The 17287-nt window shown below is 46.9% G+C and overlaps 1 protein-coding gene across 5 annotated transcripts in view; it reads right to left on the bottom strand.

Moving 5' to 3' along the window:
- RNF24 (ring finger protein 24) overlaps nucleotides 1-17287 on the bottom strand; it is an 84703-nt gene that overhangs the window by 52549 nt on the left and 14867 nt on the right. The window contains exon 1 of one of the 5 annotated variants that reach the window (XM_083756965.1): nucleotides 10913-11027. The exons of 3 other annotated variants lie outside the window; for them this stretch is intronic. Coding sequence is in view for 1 of the 2 variants with exons in the window: in XM_083756968.1 (XP_083613094.1) it covers nucleotides 10784-10815 (32 nt within the window). In the remaining variant the exon portion in view is untranslated. Of the gene's footprint in view, nucleotides 1-10783; nucleotides 11028-17287 lie in introns of those variants that run through there. One more of the 5 variants, XM_083756968.1, reaches the window with a different exon arrangement.

Below are 17287 nucleotides of genomic sequence, written 5' to 3'. Positions count from 1 at the left end.
GCACCAGAGCAGCTTTTGCCATACTGGAGATATTTCTGGCTACAACTCCTGCTGGTTGGTGGGAATTATAGCGCAAAACATCTCAAGGGCGCCAGGTGAGACTGCCTCCAGAGATCAGTGGTAAACACAGGAAGGTTGTCTTATTCCACAGCAGACCAATGGCCCAACTAGTTCTGCACTGGGTACACCAAGGATGGTCCAACATGGCACCCTCCAGATCTTGTGGGGCTACAACTTCCTGCATCTGTGACTGCTTGTCATGCTGGTTGGGGGGCGATGGGATGTAATGGACTGGTTGGATGCAGAGGAGTGGTGTCCCCCCCATCCTGCTGCAACTAGCTCCCTTCTCCACTTCTCTCCCAGAACCAGAAGAGGCATGAAAAGGGCGGATGAGAGGTTGTTTGCATGAAGGCGCAGTCTCCGATTGCTTGGGGAAAGCTCTGGAGAGGATGGGACAGCTGTGAGCAGGTGTCTCGAATTTCAGTCTCGGCAACTGATTTTCATGGAGTAAGACCACTCTGCTCCTTAGGCCAGATGCTCAACCAAATCCATGGAGATGTTTTTGCTAATAACTCCAAAAGCAGAGGCAGAAGTCGAAGCAGGAGAGGGGCATGGGGGAGGCCAAAGGTGGTGAAGAGGCACGGCTGTCTCCCCATCCTGCCGTGACAAGGTCTCCTCTTCCCCTGGTTTCCAAGAACCCGGAGAGGCATGAAATGGGAGCAGCAAAAGCTCTACCTCTCTTTTAAATCAGAACCAGTGAGGGCAGTGAAGGTCCTGTGTGAGTGTTTGGAGGCGGTGGGAGGATGGATGGCAGGTAACAGACTGAGGGTGAATCCTGACAAAACAGGAGGACTGTTCTTGGGGGAAAGGGGGCAGGATGATGTGGAAGACTCTCTGATCCTGAATGGGGTAACTGTGCCCCTGAAGGACCAGGTGCACAGCCTGGGAGTCATTTTGGACTCAGCTGTCCATGGAGGCACAGGTCCATTCTGTGTCCAGGGCAGCTGTCTACCAGCTCCATCTGGTACGCAGGCTGAGACCCTCCCTGCCCGCAGACTGTCTCGCCAAAGTGGTGCATGCTCTGGTTATCTCCTGCTTGGACTACTGCTATGCGCTCTACATGGGGCTACTTTTGAAGGTGACCCGGAAACAGCAACTAATCCAGAATGCGGCAGCTATGCTGGTGACTGGGAGCAGCCACCGAGACCATATAATACCAGTCCTGAAAGACCTACATTGGCTCCCAGTATGTTTCCAAGCACAATTCAAAGTGTTGGTGTTGACCTTGAAAGCCCTAAACGGCCTCGGCCCAGTATACCTGAAAGAACATCTCCACCCCCATCGTTCAGCCTGGACACTGAGGTCCAGCTCCGAGGGCCTTCTGGCGGTTCCTTCCCTGCGAGAAGAGAGGTTACAGGGAACCAGGCAGAGGGCCTTCTCGGTGGTGTGCCTGCCCTGTCAGATGTCAAGGAAATAAGCAACTATCTTACTTTCAAAAGACATCTGAAGGCAGCCTTGTTTAGGGAAGTTTTTAATGTTGAATGTTGTATTGTGTTTTTAATATTCGGTTGGAAGCCGCCCAGAGTGGCTGGGGAAACCCAGCCAGATGGACGGGGTATAAATAAATAAATAAATTACTACTACTAGTAGTAGTAGTATTAACAAGCAGGCGCAGTCTCAGATTGCTTGGGAAAGAGCCAGAAGAGGAGGAGACATAGCCAGCTCTGGGGAGGTGGGTAGCTTCAGGGAAGACCTACTGAAAAAGAGTTTTGCAACGGTTAGTATCCTCGTGTGCGGTCACTGAACACACACAGGAACTTTCCCTTTTACTCTCTCCCTGCTCAGATGCCCTTTGTAGTAAACCGCAGGAGATCTCCATTCTGGGCGCAACGCAGTCCAGCTTCTGCCTTTTGAGACATGCATACAAGTCATGCTTCTCAAAGAGGAACACAAAATCTTGATTGAGAAATCCTTTTCCAGCATTGAAAAATTCAGACAAAAAGCAAGAAGGGGGCGGAACCCTTACAGATTCAATAGTTCAGACATTTCCTCCCTCAAGAAAGAGCTAATTGATACTTTCACAGTGTCTGTATATATATGTATGATGTCAGGCAACGTCTGTCCTTTTTCTTTTAAAAGGAAGAGTAATTTAATTTGACGTGTACATTAAAGCTGGAGGGGGGGCGACTGTTATCGTGATTAATTTTATTATTATGTTTTATGTTTTTATTTTTTTGCTCCATAAAATGTATTCTTAATGTTGTACACCACCCTGAGACCTTTTGATAAAGAGTGGTATAATAATAATAATAATAATAATAATAATAATAATAATAATAATTTCCCCCCTTTAACTGCTGCTAACTATTGCTTCTTAGGGTTCTTCCAAGTGCTCCCGCATAGCTGTTTTGATGGCCTATAACAGAATACAATAAACTTTAGCCTGCTATCTGCATTATGCTTTGATATTTCATTAACTACCTTTGATGACCTGTGCCACGAAACAGATTTAATGAACACTCATATCAGAGAGCTCTGTGAATTGATAGCCGTAGCCTTTCATATACTTACCTTTTATGCTCTTCCACATCCTCTGTTTAATGCTCCTAACCCTTCTTTTAGATTCTTTTAGTCTTTTATATATACCTTCTGTTTTAATAATTTTAGCTTTCCTAAACGTTTTACAGATTTTAAATGATTGCACCGCACTCTACTTATGCTGGTCTATGACCGTAATAAAGATTTGATTGATTGATTGTTAACTACCTTGGAGACCAGTACTGTCAGAAAAGTGACATATAAACTTTACAGGAGAACAAAAGCCACGCCCCTGTTAAAGGCTTGCAACTCTCTATGCCTCTCTTAAAGAGCCTGTGCTCCGTTTACACAATTCAGTGACAACATATGTTTGCTTCCTGTGCAGTTGCAACAGAGAAGAGTTTGCAGTTTGCAGTCCATGATGCATCCAGGAAGAATGGATGAGACCGCACAGCCTGGCTTCCAAACCATTTCCAAAGCAAAGCCCTGGGCAGGGTTGGAGGATGGATGGCAGCTAATGGATTGAGGTTGAATCCTGACAAGACAGAAGTACTGTTCTTGGGGGACAGGAGGCAGATGGGTGTGGAGGACTCCCTGGTTCTGAATGGGGTAACTGTGCCCCTGAAGGACCAGGCGTGCAGCCTGGGAGTCATTCTGGACTCACAGCTGTCCATGGAGGTGCAGGTCAATTCTGTGTCCAGGGCAGCTGTCTACCAGCTCCACCTGGCATGCAGGATGAGACAATACCCGCCTGCAGACTGTCTCGCCAGAGTGGTGCATACTCTGGTTATCTCCCATTTGGACTACTGCAATGCGCTCTACGTGGGCCTACCTTTGAAGGTGACCTGGAAACTGCAACTAATCCAGAATGCGGCAGCCAGACTGGTGACTGGGAGCAGCTGCCAAGACCACATAACACCGGTCCTGAAAGACCTACATTGGCTCCCAGTACGTTTCCAAGCACAATTCAAAGTGTTGGTGCTGACCTCTAAAGCCCTAAACTCTCTTTTTTTCCCCTCCTCTTTCTTTCTTTTCCTTCTCCTCCTGCGATGAGGCTACATTTTAATATTTTAATGTTCCATTATTTTAATGTTGTATTTTATTTTTGTTTTTAAGTTGTAATCATTCATCTTGTTTTTATTATTGCTTGTAAGCCACTCTGAGCCAGGCCTTGGCTGGGGAGGGCGGGGTATAAAAAAAAATATTATTATTATTATTATTATTATTATTATTATTATTATTAAACAGCCTCGGTCCAGTATACCTGAAGGAGCGTCTCCACCTCCATCGTTCTGCCCAGACACTGAGGTCCAGCGCTGAGGGCCTTCTGGCGGTTCCCTCATTGCGAGAAGTGAGGTTACAGGGAACCAGGCAGAGGGCCTTCTCGGTAGTGGTGCCCGCCCTGTGGAACGCCCTCCCATCAGATGTCGAAGAGATAAACAACTACCTGACATTTAGAAGACATCTGAAGGCAGCCCTGTTCAGGGAAGTTTTTAATGTGTGACATTTTAATGTATTTTTAATCTTTGCTGGAAGCCGCCCAGAGTGGCTGGGGAAACCCAGCCAGATGGGCGGGGTCATCATCATTATTATCATTATTAGCAGCACTGGAGGACTTTACATCCTTCCGCAGTGTATAACTGAGTGGGTGGAGGGTACCATAACAATTTGCTATTTTCCGCTCACTGGTTGAGGGTGGTGGAACTGCCTCACCGCCGGTGAGCTGAATTTGCAAGACGGGATTTTTGTCTGCATGGACACCCCTGCACTGTCATATTTGACAAGGGAGGGGGCGAGGGGACTAAGATAATCTCCACAATTTTCTAAGCATTTTAAGCCATTAAGCCCTTGATCTCATTATAAGGAATTAGAGGCCTTCATTCTTCTGCCAGCATTTTCTTTAAAAAGAGGCCTTTGCAGCCAAAAAGCAAAACAACACACACACCCTGCTAGCCTGCCACACACAAACGCTCCCATGATGAACGGTGCCAAAAGGATCCTACTGCGTAACAATCAACAGCCAAAGAATTATCCTTTCGTCACCCTGCAGGGCTCCTTCTATGGGACGTTGGACTCCAAAGTCCATCAGTCCCTGCTGGTGGCTGGAAATAATAATAATAATAATAATAATAATAATAATAATAATAATAATTTATTTGTACCCCACCAATCTGGCTGAGTCTCCCCAGCCACTCTGGGTGTCTTCCAACAAAGAAGACAACAGGAACATATGAAGTGGTCTTAATGCTAACTTGGTGCATTGTATGTACTGACTCGCAGGGATTTCAGACAGGCTTCTCTCTTAACTTTGCACCTGGGAGGGCTGCAGTAGTCTGCGGAAGGCTGCAAGAATCTCCGTCTGGATGTTTATACAGTGGTACCTTGGTTCTCGAACTTTATCAATTCTGGGACTCCCGGAACTGTTTGAAAACCAAGGCGCGGCTTCCAATTGGTTGCAGGAGCTTCTTGCACTCAATCGGAAGCCACAGCAGCCGCGTTAGACGTTCGGCTTCCAAAAAATATTCGCAAAACTGGAACACTTACTTCTGGGTTTGCGCCGTTCAGGAGCCAATTTGTTTGGGAGCCAAGCCGTTTGACAACCAAGGTACCACTGTATACGGAACAGGAGATGTTGTGGACAAAGGATCATTGTGAAATGTGTGTGTTGGCCACCGGCAACGCACAGACTCCGTGACTGCTTATTTTGAGGAAATCAGATGTGACCCAAGACATATAGCAGCAGTTAGGGCAGTGAATGACCTATTGCACTGCTTTGAAATTACTGGCAACAAACACACACCACAGTACAGCTTCTGGGATCCCCATGCAGCTGCCTGGCTTAAATAAATGAGGAAGGCAGGGGAAGAAGAGGAGATGTACAAGCATGCACCCAAGGTGAATTCCTGCCATAGTATGGGGTAGCTTGAGAACCTCACCAGCGTCATAGAGGCGAGTTCTTAGGAGAAAACATGCCAGGAGAATGTTCTGGGCGCCTGGCAACACAGCAGGGACTTGGCATTCCATGACGATCCGGTTGCAAGTCTACAGCCCGAAGGCACCCAGGTCTGGGATCTTGCTCAGCGCCTGTGTGGGAGGCCACCCAATATCTTCCATGCATGCTGTCTCGAGAGGTATGGGAGAAGAGGCAGGAGAGAGTCGCGATTTAATGATTCAGGGTTTTCAGCCCCAATGAAAACGGGGTGTTGCTTCACTCGCAGATCTGCAAGCTTGGCAGGACTTAAGAAGGGCCCTGCTGCATCAGACCCAAGGTCTGATCCTGCTTGCACCGTGGGCAAAGAGATGCTGTTGGGAAGCCCCCAAGCGAGGTATGAAGGCAACAGTTCTCTGCCACAGGTGTTCTCCAGTGGCTGGCATTCTTTCTGACGATGGAGGTCCCAGGTAGCCATTGTGCGATCAGATCCAGGCAATTCAGAAGCTCTGCTGGGCTGTCTTCCCTGAGCATCCATTATTCTGAGAAGGGACTTTTAATGATGCAGCTAGAAGGCTGATCGCCGAAGAATTGATGCTTTTGAATTCTGGTGCTGGAGGAGACTCTTGAGAGTCCCATGGACTGCAAGAAGATCAAACGCATCCATTCTGAAGGAAATCAGCCCTGAGTGCTCATGGGAAGGACAGATCCTGAAGCTGAGGCTCCAATACTTTGGCCACCTCATGAGAAGAGAAGACTCCCTGGAAAAGACCCTGATGTTGGGAAAGATGGAGGGCACAAGGAGAAGGGGACAACAGAGGACGAGATGGTGGGACAGTGTTCTCGAAGCTACCAGCATGAGTTTGACCAAACTGTGGGAGGCAGTGGAAGACAGGAGGGCCTGGCGTGCTCTGGTCCAGGGGGTCACGAAGAGTCGAACACAACTAAACGACTAAACAACAGCCTAGGGTTTTACAAACTCTGCAAACTGCATGGGGAATTTCTTCCACAGCTCCAGTCTCCCACTTCCTAGCTTGATCTACAATTCGCCTTAATGCTTTTTACAGGCACCAAGGACACACACACTGAATTGAATGCACACAGAGGAGACTGGCTGTTGCGTCTCTGCATGAGTTCCTGCCCTGGGTTTGCCTTGTTCTAAGCAGCAGGGATATCCACATCAGTGATACGTGCAGAAATTTGGCGACGCCACAGTTCTGTGGAACAGCATGGATGTGGCATGCTGAGAGCTCGAGGTGCGTTCCCCGACAGCCCCAGTTAAAAGAGATCTGGTGGCCGATGTTGGAAAGAGTTCTCTGCCTGAGGCTGTGGACAGCCGCTGCCATTCATCGGAGACTAGTAATGGGCAGCTGCATACTCCTTTCCTAAGACAGAGGATGCTCCAATAAAACAACTTTTGGCTGCAAGGAGTGATGTTTTCATGCAGCGGTGCAGAGGAATGTGCTTCAGCTATCAGACGTTTTGGAAACAGCTGCTTTATAAGCCATCAAGACATAAACCACAAGAGGATAGATAACAGACTTAGGCCGTTCACGGAAAATAGCTCATAGCAAGCGCTTTTTCACTTCCAAGTTATCTCTCTCAGCAGTTAATTCCAAAAAGAGCCTTGAAAGTTGTCTGCGTGTGTCCAGATTTCTCTCTCGGTACCGTTACACACGAGTGGAGCAGGAGTACCGAAACAAATTGCAACCGTGCTTTGCAGGTGCAACACTGCGGCTCTGAGGAGCTGCCATCATCAAAGCACCAAGTTCTGCCGTGCAATTTAGCTACCACTGCACTTGGATCACTTTACAGAGTTTTGCTCCAACCTTCACTTGAATTCATCCCCAAGTTTGCAAGTCTCGCTAGGAGCTTCTAGGCCAGCCGCAAAGATTCATTATGGAAGTATTCATCCAGTTCCAGCTCAGAAGGACCTCAGCCAAAAACAGTTTTGGCTTCAAAAGTCAGGAGAGTTCAGTGTGTCTCTGGATGACTGGGAGGGAAAAAACCATGCATTCCCCCCCCCCCCAAAGTGCTACAATAAAGTTAGCAATAGTTGTATGTCCCTTAACAAGCCACACTTCCAGTGTTTGAAATTACATGGGCACCAGGCTACACCTGGCTTTCAACCACTTTCGACAAAGTGAAGAAGATGGCTGGGTACCAGGAGGGTGCCTGAAATCTCCAGCATTGGGGGACCCTTGGATTTGGACTGTTTTTACACACTAACACCCCATGCTGTAAAATTCCATCTGTTATATTTTATCTGCACAGTTGGAATGAATTTCTGGGGCCAAATTGCTTTTTCTGTGCAGCTTGAGCAGGAGCAGTGAACAATGGTATACAGTGGTACCTCAGGTTAAGTACTTAATTCATTCCGGAGGTCCGTTCTTAACCTTAAACTGTTCTTAACCTGAAGCACCACTTTAGCTAATGGGGCCTCCTCCTGCTGCCGGAGCACGATTTCTGTTCTCATCCTGAAGCAAAGTTCTTAACCTGAAGCACTATTTCTGGATTAGCGGAGTCTGTAACCTGAAGCGTATGTAACCTGAAGCGTATGTAACCTGAGGTACCACTGTAGTTAGTTGTTGTAGCTCGTCTACAACAATTGCCCCACTGCCCTGCTCACAGTTGTGAGGAATATTCTTATATTATGAATGATCTGTGTCACTGTTAAGAAAAAGAGGTCAGAACTGGCCAATATATACGTAGACTGTCCCTGGTTCAAGTGACTTTTCTTCAAGTTCTCAAAGCTCTTAAACCAGCTCAAGGTTGTCATCTGAACTAGCCAGATGTTCAACTGAGAATCAATCACAGCCACGCTATCCTTTGAAAAAGAAGACTTGAGATCCGTCTTGCCCCAAAATGGCAACTAGACATTTCGTTTTGGTGGCTGCAACCTTGGTTTAAGGAACCTAGCTTATATATCTGAATTTCTAACCAGTCCAGCATCAAACATTTATACTGCAAGCTCTGTGGGAAAGGAAACTCAGGCTCTTCAATCTTAGTCTAGTGTTCGTAATAATAATTTAATAATATTTTAAAAATTATTTATACCCCACTCATCTGGCTGGGTTTCCCCAGCCACTCTGAGCAGCTCCCAACAGAATATTAAAAACACAATACAACATCAAACATTAAAAACTTCCCTAAACAGGGCTGTTTTCAGATGCCTTCTAAAAGTCAGATAGTTGTTTATTTCCTTGGCATCTGATGGCACCAAATAAATAAGAAGGGTGTAGCAGAAAGGGTGAGTGTCCGAAATGCACAAGGCTTAATGCTGTTGCAAAAAAAAGCATTCACTGTTGACTTCCCCCCCCCCCCCAAGACAAGCATCAATTAAATTCCATTTGCACACAGTAGTTCTGCCAAACCCGCCACCCACCCCATGGAAAGAAACACAGTAATAATAATGAGATGTGTGACCAAATCAAACATAAACAAAGACGCCATTGCAACACAGCAACATCCACTTACTTTCTCGTTGCATCGTACTGAATTACATAACCGACCTGAGCACGTGCAATCGACAAGTCAAAACATTTATACGCAAGAATCCCGGCTAGAACAATCGGTTTTACTTCCCAAACACTTATAGACTTGCACCCTGTCAAACTTCCAACTGTAGGTGGATGTGTCGATTTCAGCCTTTCACGAGCCGAAAAGCACCCACGCAAACCAGGTGGCATGGGAGCAATAGTCACAGCTGGCCAGGCTACACACCGACGCAAGAACAGAGGCTCCAAAATAAACGTACATTTATTCGTATGTTAGCTCAAAACCTGAACACTCGCGAGCCAAGGCCACAGTCTATAGGTGGATAAAACTCTGTTTCAGTTTCTTCCGCTTTGCAATCATAGTCAGTCACCACATTCCTGCCATTTTTATTTTATTCTTTTAAAAGTCATGAGTTTGGTGTGCTTTTCCTCAAATTTATATGCTTTTGTATGCAATTTTGCCTACGACATGCATTTCCCCCAAACAATCTCTCCTGGCGTAATGAATTCCATGTTTTGTTTTGTTTTTTTACTAATCTATACATTTATATGTAGGCTTCCTCCTTATACACACGTTTTGCAGCTGAATAAATTATTATTATTATTTTTGCAAAATTCAGAGAAGCGTGATATTTCGGAAGGTTGCTTCGCTTTGATTTGCATATTATGTATGGAAGTGTGAATCAGGGAGGTTCTCACGAAAATGAGAATTAAGCTCTCCCATCGATAGTCAGGGATACCCTGGCCAAAATTCCACCACCAACGGGGGCAGAGGCAGGTCTTTTGCAAGGGTTTGCCAAAAAAATCATTGCCAGATCCAGCAAACACGAAAACCCTGCAATTTTTATAACCCCGATACCTTCCGCTTGCAAGAGGATAGTGCCAGATGAAAACAGATACACCAGCTTTCTGTTACGCAACCTAGGGCGTCATGATGTGCAGAGCGAGCCAACCCAACACCTCTCTTGTTGCAGATTTGGCAACAGAACCCTCCTGGAGATAAATGGGGGGAAATCAACCTAGAATTCAGAACTACCTATAAAATGGAAAGCACTCCATTAAGAGGGTTAGCAGACTAGTTTTCTCTTCCTTTTAAAAAAATAAATCTAAGAGTTTAAATTCAATCTGTTTGATATACCTTAAGAAGTTCTAAGTGTATACTTTTAATGTGTTTGCATATTTGGCTGTATCCAAATAACTCATACTCTGAGTAGATCCTTTAAGTCAGTCAATTCCACTGATTTCAAGAGCTCAGTTCTTAGTATGACTTAGATAAATAAATCCAATTTCATTTTAAACCTGCTTTTTTTTTACCCACACCTAGTCCAATTTTTTTAATATTTCGGCTCACGTCAGTTTTGACAGGCGATCCCGATCTCAAGATACACAATACCGAGCCAGCCAAATTAAATACAAGTAGCAGGAAAAGGCTAGCATTGAAACATGAAACATATATTATATCTACATATCTATATACGAAGACAGGCACTGCGCTTTCTAAATGAATAGGTACAAGTGGAAATGCAGTTATAAAGAGAACATTTCAAGCATTCACCACTCTGTGATAAAGTCAGTAGCACCACCAAGTTAAACCTGACCCACAAAAACGCACCCCCCTTTTTTTGCACGAAAAACCAAACGTGTTTTGCAGTTATAATAAACCTGGCAGAGCCTGCGTTTTTAAAGTCGACCACTTCAAATCCAGACAGCCAACCAAGCCTCGATTCTATCAGATTTAGGAACCCTCTCGACCCCCAAACACAATTCCTTCAATCTCTTCCGTTGGCCCTCCCTGCCTTTGGTTAAAGATCCGACTTACAGAAAGCTGGACATCTGAATGGAGGAGGACATTGAGACAGCGTTTCAAAAACAAAATAAAAACAGAACGACGGCTCAAAGATAAAGCGCAAAACAACAGAAGCGGCGAAAGAGAGAGAGCTCCACTAACCCCGAATCCCACTGGCCGCGAAAGGATGGGCAGCTGCAACGAGGTTGGGAATTAATACAGAGCGCAAGAGCCCTGACGAAGCAAGAAGGGGCTGTTGACTGACAAGCACATCTGCTCCAAACCAGGGTCATCGCTGTCTAAGTGGACACAGGATGCAGTGCGACTTGCATCAGCCTCTGATCAATCAGGAAAGATATATAGTGGTACCTTGAGTTACAAACGCCTCAGGTTACAAACGCTTCAGGTTACAAACTCCGCTAACCTGGAAGAGTTACCTCAAGTTGAGAACTTTGCCCCAGGATGAGAATGGAAATCGTGTGCCAGCAGCACAGCGGCAGCAAGAGGCCCCATTAGCGAAAACCACGCCTCTAAGAACAGTTTCAGGTTAAGAACGGACCTCCGGAACGAATTACGTTCGTAACTAGAGATACCACTGTACCAAGTTGGGTACAGAGCCAGGCTTGAGGCTCTTAGGTCCAGTTGCCTTAGGGACCACCTAACCTTTCTATAAGGACGCGGGTGGCGCTGTGGTCTAAACCACTGAGCCTCTTGGGCTTGCCAATCAGAAGGTTGGTGGTTCGAATCCCTGCGACGGGGTGAGCTCCTGTTGCTCGGTCCCTGCTCCTGCCAACCTAGCAGTTCGAAAGCATGTCAGAGTGCAAGTAGATAAATAGGTACCACTCCGGCGGGAAGGTAAATTCCGTGCACTGCTCTGGTTCGCCAGAAGCAGCTTAGTCATGCTGGTCACATGACCTGGAAAAACTGTCTGCGGACAAACACCGGCTCCCTTGGCCTGCAAAACAAGATGAGCGCCGCAACCCCAGAGTCGTCTGCAACTGGACTTAACTGTCAGGGGTCCTTTACCTTTACCATTTCTATCCAAGACCTCCTGCAGGATCGTTGATGGTTGTCCGTGCTCCCTAAGCTGGTGAGGCTCATTTGACAGTGACATGAAGCACTCTTGCCCAGTGCAATGATCCTCCAACAGAGATTTCAGCAGGCGCCTTCTAAAATATAGGAAGAGAGACTCGCAGGATCAGGCAAGCGGTCCACCTGCTCCAGCATCCTGCAGGGGCCAGCCAGCACTCTCCCTTCCTGCAGTTTCCAGAAACTGGGATTCAGGGGCATAATATACAGCAGGACATTCTATTATTAACCTGTGCACATTTGCTGAAAACCTTTCGGGTTTACGCAGACAATCAATAAAAACTTCAGTTAGCTGGTGATCTGCAATATTAAATTTTGTGTGTGTGTGTGCGCGCGTGCAATTATACCTGTTGTAAACTGATTTGAATTTTTAAAATCAAATTGAAGCACAGTTGTACCTTGGAAGTCGAATGGAATCCATTCCAAAGTCCATTTGACTTCCAAAATGTTCGAAAACCAAATTGCGGCTCCTGCGGCCAATCAGAAGCCACGGAAGCCCCGTCGGACGTTCGGGTTCTGAAAGAACGTTTGCAAACCAGAACAATCACTTATAAATAAAACAAATACCACCATCCGAACAAAGGTCGCTTGCAAGCAATGAAAATATTGGCAATTGCTTTCTCCTCAACTCCGTAACCTGCCTAGGGCAGGTAGCAAATGGGTCAGCGAGGACTGGGTTTGCCACCCAATCCTTGCTGTTCTTGTTTTGTCATTTTTATGAGAGAAATAATGTCCGCAAGTCAGGTACACTTGCCCCGGGCCTCGGAGATCTAAGCCGGCTGGGCATCCCCGCGAGGGGCCTGCTGGACTTACGATGTTGTGCCAAGATTTCCCCCTGCCTCCCAGCTGACCGGGGTCTTAATGGGCGAAATGCCCTGTCTGCCCGTATGCTCTGCAAGGCTCTGATGGTAAAATCTGCAGCTGCGTTACTGCATTCTAGCGTGTAGAGTCAGATCAGGCAAAGGCTTTTCCCAACCGCCCTCCAGCCTGAGGAACCTTCAGAATGGAACTGCCACCACAAGTCTTTAGGCGCATGTGTCTTTTAATGAACTGGTGTGTAAGATTATGAGTCATGGGGGTGGGAAGGCTGAGTGTATGATTTCGGCAACGCTTGGTTTATTTTTGGTTGCTGGCTTGCTAAAGTTGCTAATGTTGCTTTGCAGATTATGAATGATGCAGTACTTTGTGAATCTAGCAATACGAACTTCTGCTGTAACATGTACTCTTCAGCTTGTGATTTTAGTAGTTTTGTGAATAGTGTTTTTTTCTTTTCCAAAATCAGAATCGTAGAGTTGAAAGGAACCCTGAGGATCATCGGGGCCGACCCCTTGCAATGCAGGAACATGCAACTGCTCCATACGGGGATCAAACCTGCAACCTTGGCATTATCAGCCCCACGCTCTAACCAACAGAGCTACTGATGGCTTGTTTATTATTCGACGTGATTTGAGTTGCATTTGTGATGCTCTATTATGTGATTGTTGTTTGTGAGCTGCTCTGCGATTTGTGTGAATGAAAAGCTAATTAATAATAATAAAAGATGATGATGATAGATAATAAATGAAATTAAACCATTTTAGGGGCTGCTGCTGAGGTGGCATGTCTCAAGGACTGCGAGTCGGTCGGAGCAAGTCGCCAGGTATAGTTGATTGCTAACTTTTGAGCTTCTCATGTATAAACAGCTATGTAAAGGATATTGCGGTGGAGATGTTGCAAAATAAACTGGTTTATCCGAGCTCCCTTGCCCTCTTATGTAACCCGAACGGCTGCTTTTCTGTTTGAGTTTACTATGTTATTGCAACAAGACTCCCATCTCTGGCCTCAGACAAGCTCTGCACGGGCCTGCCTGGGGGAAACTCTTAAGCAGGGCCCAAGCACAACTCTTCTACAAAACTGTGTGTCTGGGGGCAAAATAAACAACAACAACACTTTGTCCATCTGACTGGGTTGCCCCAGCCACTCTGGGCGACTTCCAGCATATACAAAAACATAATAAAACATTAAACATTAAAACCTTCTCTATACAGGGCTGCCTTCAGGTGTCCTCAAAAAGTTGTATAGTTATTTATCTCCTTGACATCTGATGGGAGGGCGTTCCACAGGGCAGGCGCCACCACCGAGAAGGCCCTCTGCCTGGTTCCCTGTAACCTCACTTCTCGCAGCGAGGGAACCGCCAGAAGGCCCTCAGAGGAGGACCTCAGTGTCTGGGCTGAACGATGGGGATGGAGACGCTCCTTTAGAGGCTGTTTAGGTACACCCAAATGCCTTAGGACCACAGGAAGCTGACAAGCCAAGCCATTGTCCCATCATTCTAACCCAATGCAACCTACACCAGGAGTAGCAAAAATGGCACCCCCCCCCGATGATACTGAACTATAATTTCCATCAGCCTCCGGCAGCATGACCAGCGGCCGGGGGCGATGGGAGCCAGAGTCGACAACATCTAGAGCAGTCGTCCCAATTGGTGGACATAACCCACCCAGGGGGGTCCCTCTACCATAGATACCAACATTTTCCAAAGTAGGGGGCCCATGGCTTGGCTTTTGAAAAGTGGGTGGTCTGCAGTACTTAGTTGGGAACCACTGACCTAGAGGATACTGGCCTACTCTGACTGTCAGCCGATCCCCACAACCTTGGGACACAGGTGTTTGGCATCGCCTGCCAGAAGGATCAGGTAGCAGGAGATGCCAGGAACTGAACCCGGGACATGCCACCTGCTGAACGTGGAATGCACATTCCGCATGTACATTCCGCTAAGCCATGGTCCATCCTATTTTTAACAAAGGAAGCTGCTGTGCAGGATATTTTAGAGGCTGTAATAACCATTAGACATGACTGACCCAGTTTCCAACGCCACATTTAAGCATTAAGATACATGACTAGAGGCAAGCAGCCAAACATTACGCTGCCTGTTTCTGAATCGATGAAAGATTTCCTCGTCTCTGCGAGTTACCTTCCCCGTATTTCCTTCTCCCCCAGGTTTGTTAACCTCCGTCAAGTAGTACTATTCAGAAGTGCAGTATAGGTTCACACAGTTGGCTGCTTCTTCATACACATTCCATGCAAATAGAAAGAGAGCCTTTCAGGGCTCTTTCTCCATGATGTGCTACTTGTCTGCATGCAATGTTTTTGCTTATATGGCAGAGAAGTCCAACATGCAAGCTCCTAAGTGCAGCCTGAGCGGGTACAGCCCAAGCACAGGCTGGCCACCTCAGTGGCAACTAGGCTAAAGCCTCCTCTCATCTGCCCTTCTCTTCCTTGTCTCTCTTTGCTCTGCCCTCTTCATTCCTCTCTATGTCCTGGGACACCAGGGGGAGGGATGTTGGTTGCAGCAGGAGGGGGAGAGTCCCTGGATTCATCTTCAGCAGCCTGACTCATCTCTGCCTCTTGACTCCCTGCCTCTCCAGCCTCTGCTTCTGTCTCTGGACTGCTGTCTGGAACAGCCTCTTCCTGCTCACTAAACCCTGTTGCCTCTTCCGACACCTTCTCTTCCCAGTCTGCTCCCTCTTCTCCCTCTGACCACTCATCGTCATCCCACCACCAATCCCCGGGCTCCTGTTGGGGGTTCCCCACCACCACTATTCTTCTGCATTTAGCCAGTCCATAACAGCCGACCAGCCTTGTGCAACCTGCTGCTCTCCAGGTATTTTGGGGCTGCAATTCTCACCAGCCCAAGCCAACAAAACTGTGCCTGCTATGGCTAGTGAGAGTAGCAGTCCCAAACATCAGGAAGGCACCAGGATGGCCACAAGGCTGAAGCTTTGGAAGTCGAACAGAAAATTATTATTATTATTATTATTATTATTATTTATACCCCGCCCATCTGGCTGGGTTTCCCCAGCTATTCTGGGCAGCTTCCAAAAGAATATTAAAATAGAATAATCTATTAAACATTAAAAGCTTCCCTAAACAAGACTGCCTTCAGATGTCTTTGACTTCCAAAACATTTGAAAACCAAATCACAGCTTCTGAATCAGAAGCTGTGGAAGCCCGTTGGACGTTCGGGTTCCAAAAGAATGTTCACAAACAGGAACAATCACTTCCGGGTTTGTGGCGTTCGGGAGCCAAAACGTCCGAGTTCCAGGGTGTTCGGGATCTACGGTATGACTGTATCATGAACTGGATCTGCTGAAGCATGCAACCACATCCAAGGGAGGCTGGGCTTGCAGTTCTTTGAAAAGGAGGTGCCCGTGCCAGATGGCAAGTGGCATTTGAAATTGGAGGGAGTCCCATAAGCGGTTTGTGATAAGGGTTGGGCGTCTACTGCTCCAGAAAGGGGGAAATTGAGAGCCAAGACGTCCACTGGGCACACCTGGAAGAAATTCCTTTGGAGGCTGGCCAATAAGCACAGGCACGGATCAGCCATAAATAGAACAATGAATGGTTTTTATTATTATTATTATCATCATCATGGCTTAGAATAGAAAGAATGGGAGGCAAGACAAAATGGAATTTACCTACGTCGGACAGCAAGCTGCGAAATCTTGGAACCGGAAAAGAGTTTGTTGACACACTAGGCCTCAATGAAATGCGCGGCGGTTTCTAAAAGCTCCGCCAACAGATAATGCGGTCTTTATCACCCGCATAACTTATTATGTACATAAGAGCAGAAAAGAGAATTCAGTGCACTAGTTATGTGGAGAAGGCAGCTAGAGAATAGTGTCTCCCCCTTCTTCCATAAAACTGGAACTCATAGATGTTCAATGAAGCTAAACGTTGGAAGATTCAGGAGAGGCGAAAGAGAAAGCACTTCCTCCAAAAAGTGTGCAGAGGCTCTCCAAAAACTTCCCTCCCTCTCTCATAACACTAGGACTGGCAGAGATCCCATGAAGCTGAATGTTGGAACATCTGGCACATAGAAAAGAAATGACTTATTCATACAGCCGAACTATGCTCAGCAACCTAAAAAAGGTAAAGGGACCCCTGACCATTAGGTCCAGTCATGACCGACTGTGGGGTTTACTGGCCGAGGGAGCCGGCGTAAAGCTTCCGGGTCATGTGGCCATCATGACTAAACCGCTTCTGGCAAACCAGAGCAGCGCATGGAAATGCCATTTACCTTCCTGCCAGAGCGGTACCTATTTATCTACCTGAACTTTGATGTGCTTTCGAACTGCTAGGTTGGCAGGAGCAGGGACCGAGCAACGGGAGCTCACCCCATCGTGGGGATTCGAACCACCAACCTTCTGATCGGCAAGTCCTAGGCTCTGTGGTTTAACCCACAGCGCCACCCGCGTCCCACTCACCAACCTAGATGGCTTTAAAAGAGGATTAGACATTCTGGGAAATGGCTTAGACTTTGGCCCATCAAACCAGTCCCATCTACTCAGGTAAGGGCATCCCAAAGTTTCAGAAAGTGGGCTCTTTACCCAAGATCTCAAGGGCTGAATGTGCGGCATTGTGCCCAAGGCGTGCGCCAAGCAGCCAACGACATCCCTCTGAGATGCT

The sequence above is a fragment of the Podarcis gaigeae genome (assembly GCF_964106915.1).
Source record: "Podarcis gaigeae genome assembly, chromosome: 9".
NCBI lineage: Eukaryota > Metazoa > Chordata > Lepidosauria > Squamata > Lacertidae > Podarcis > Podarcis gaigeae.
The sequence above is the reverse complement of the archived record's forward strand: the minus strand, read 5'-3'. Positions and strand labels throughout refer to the sequence as shown.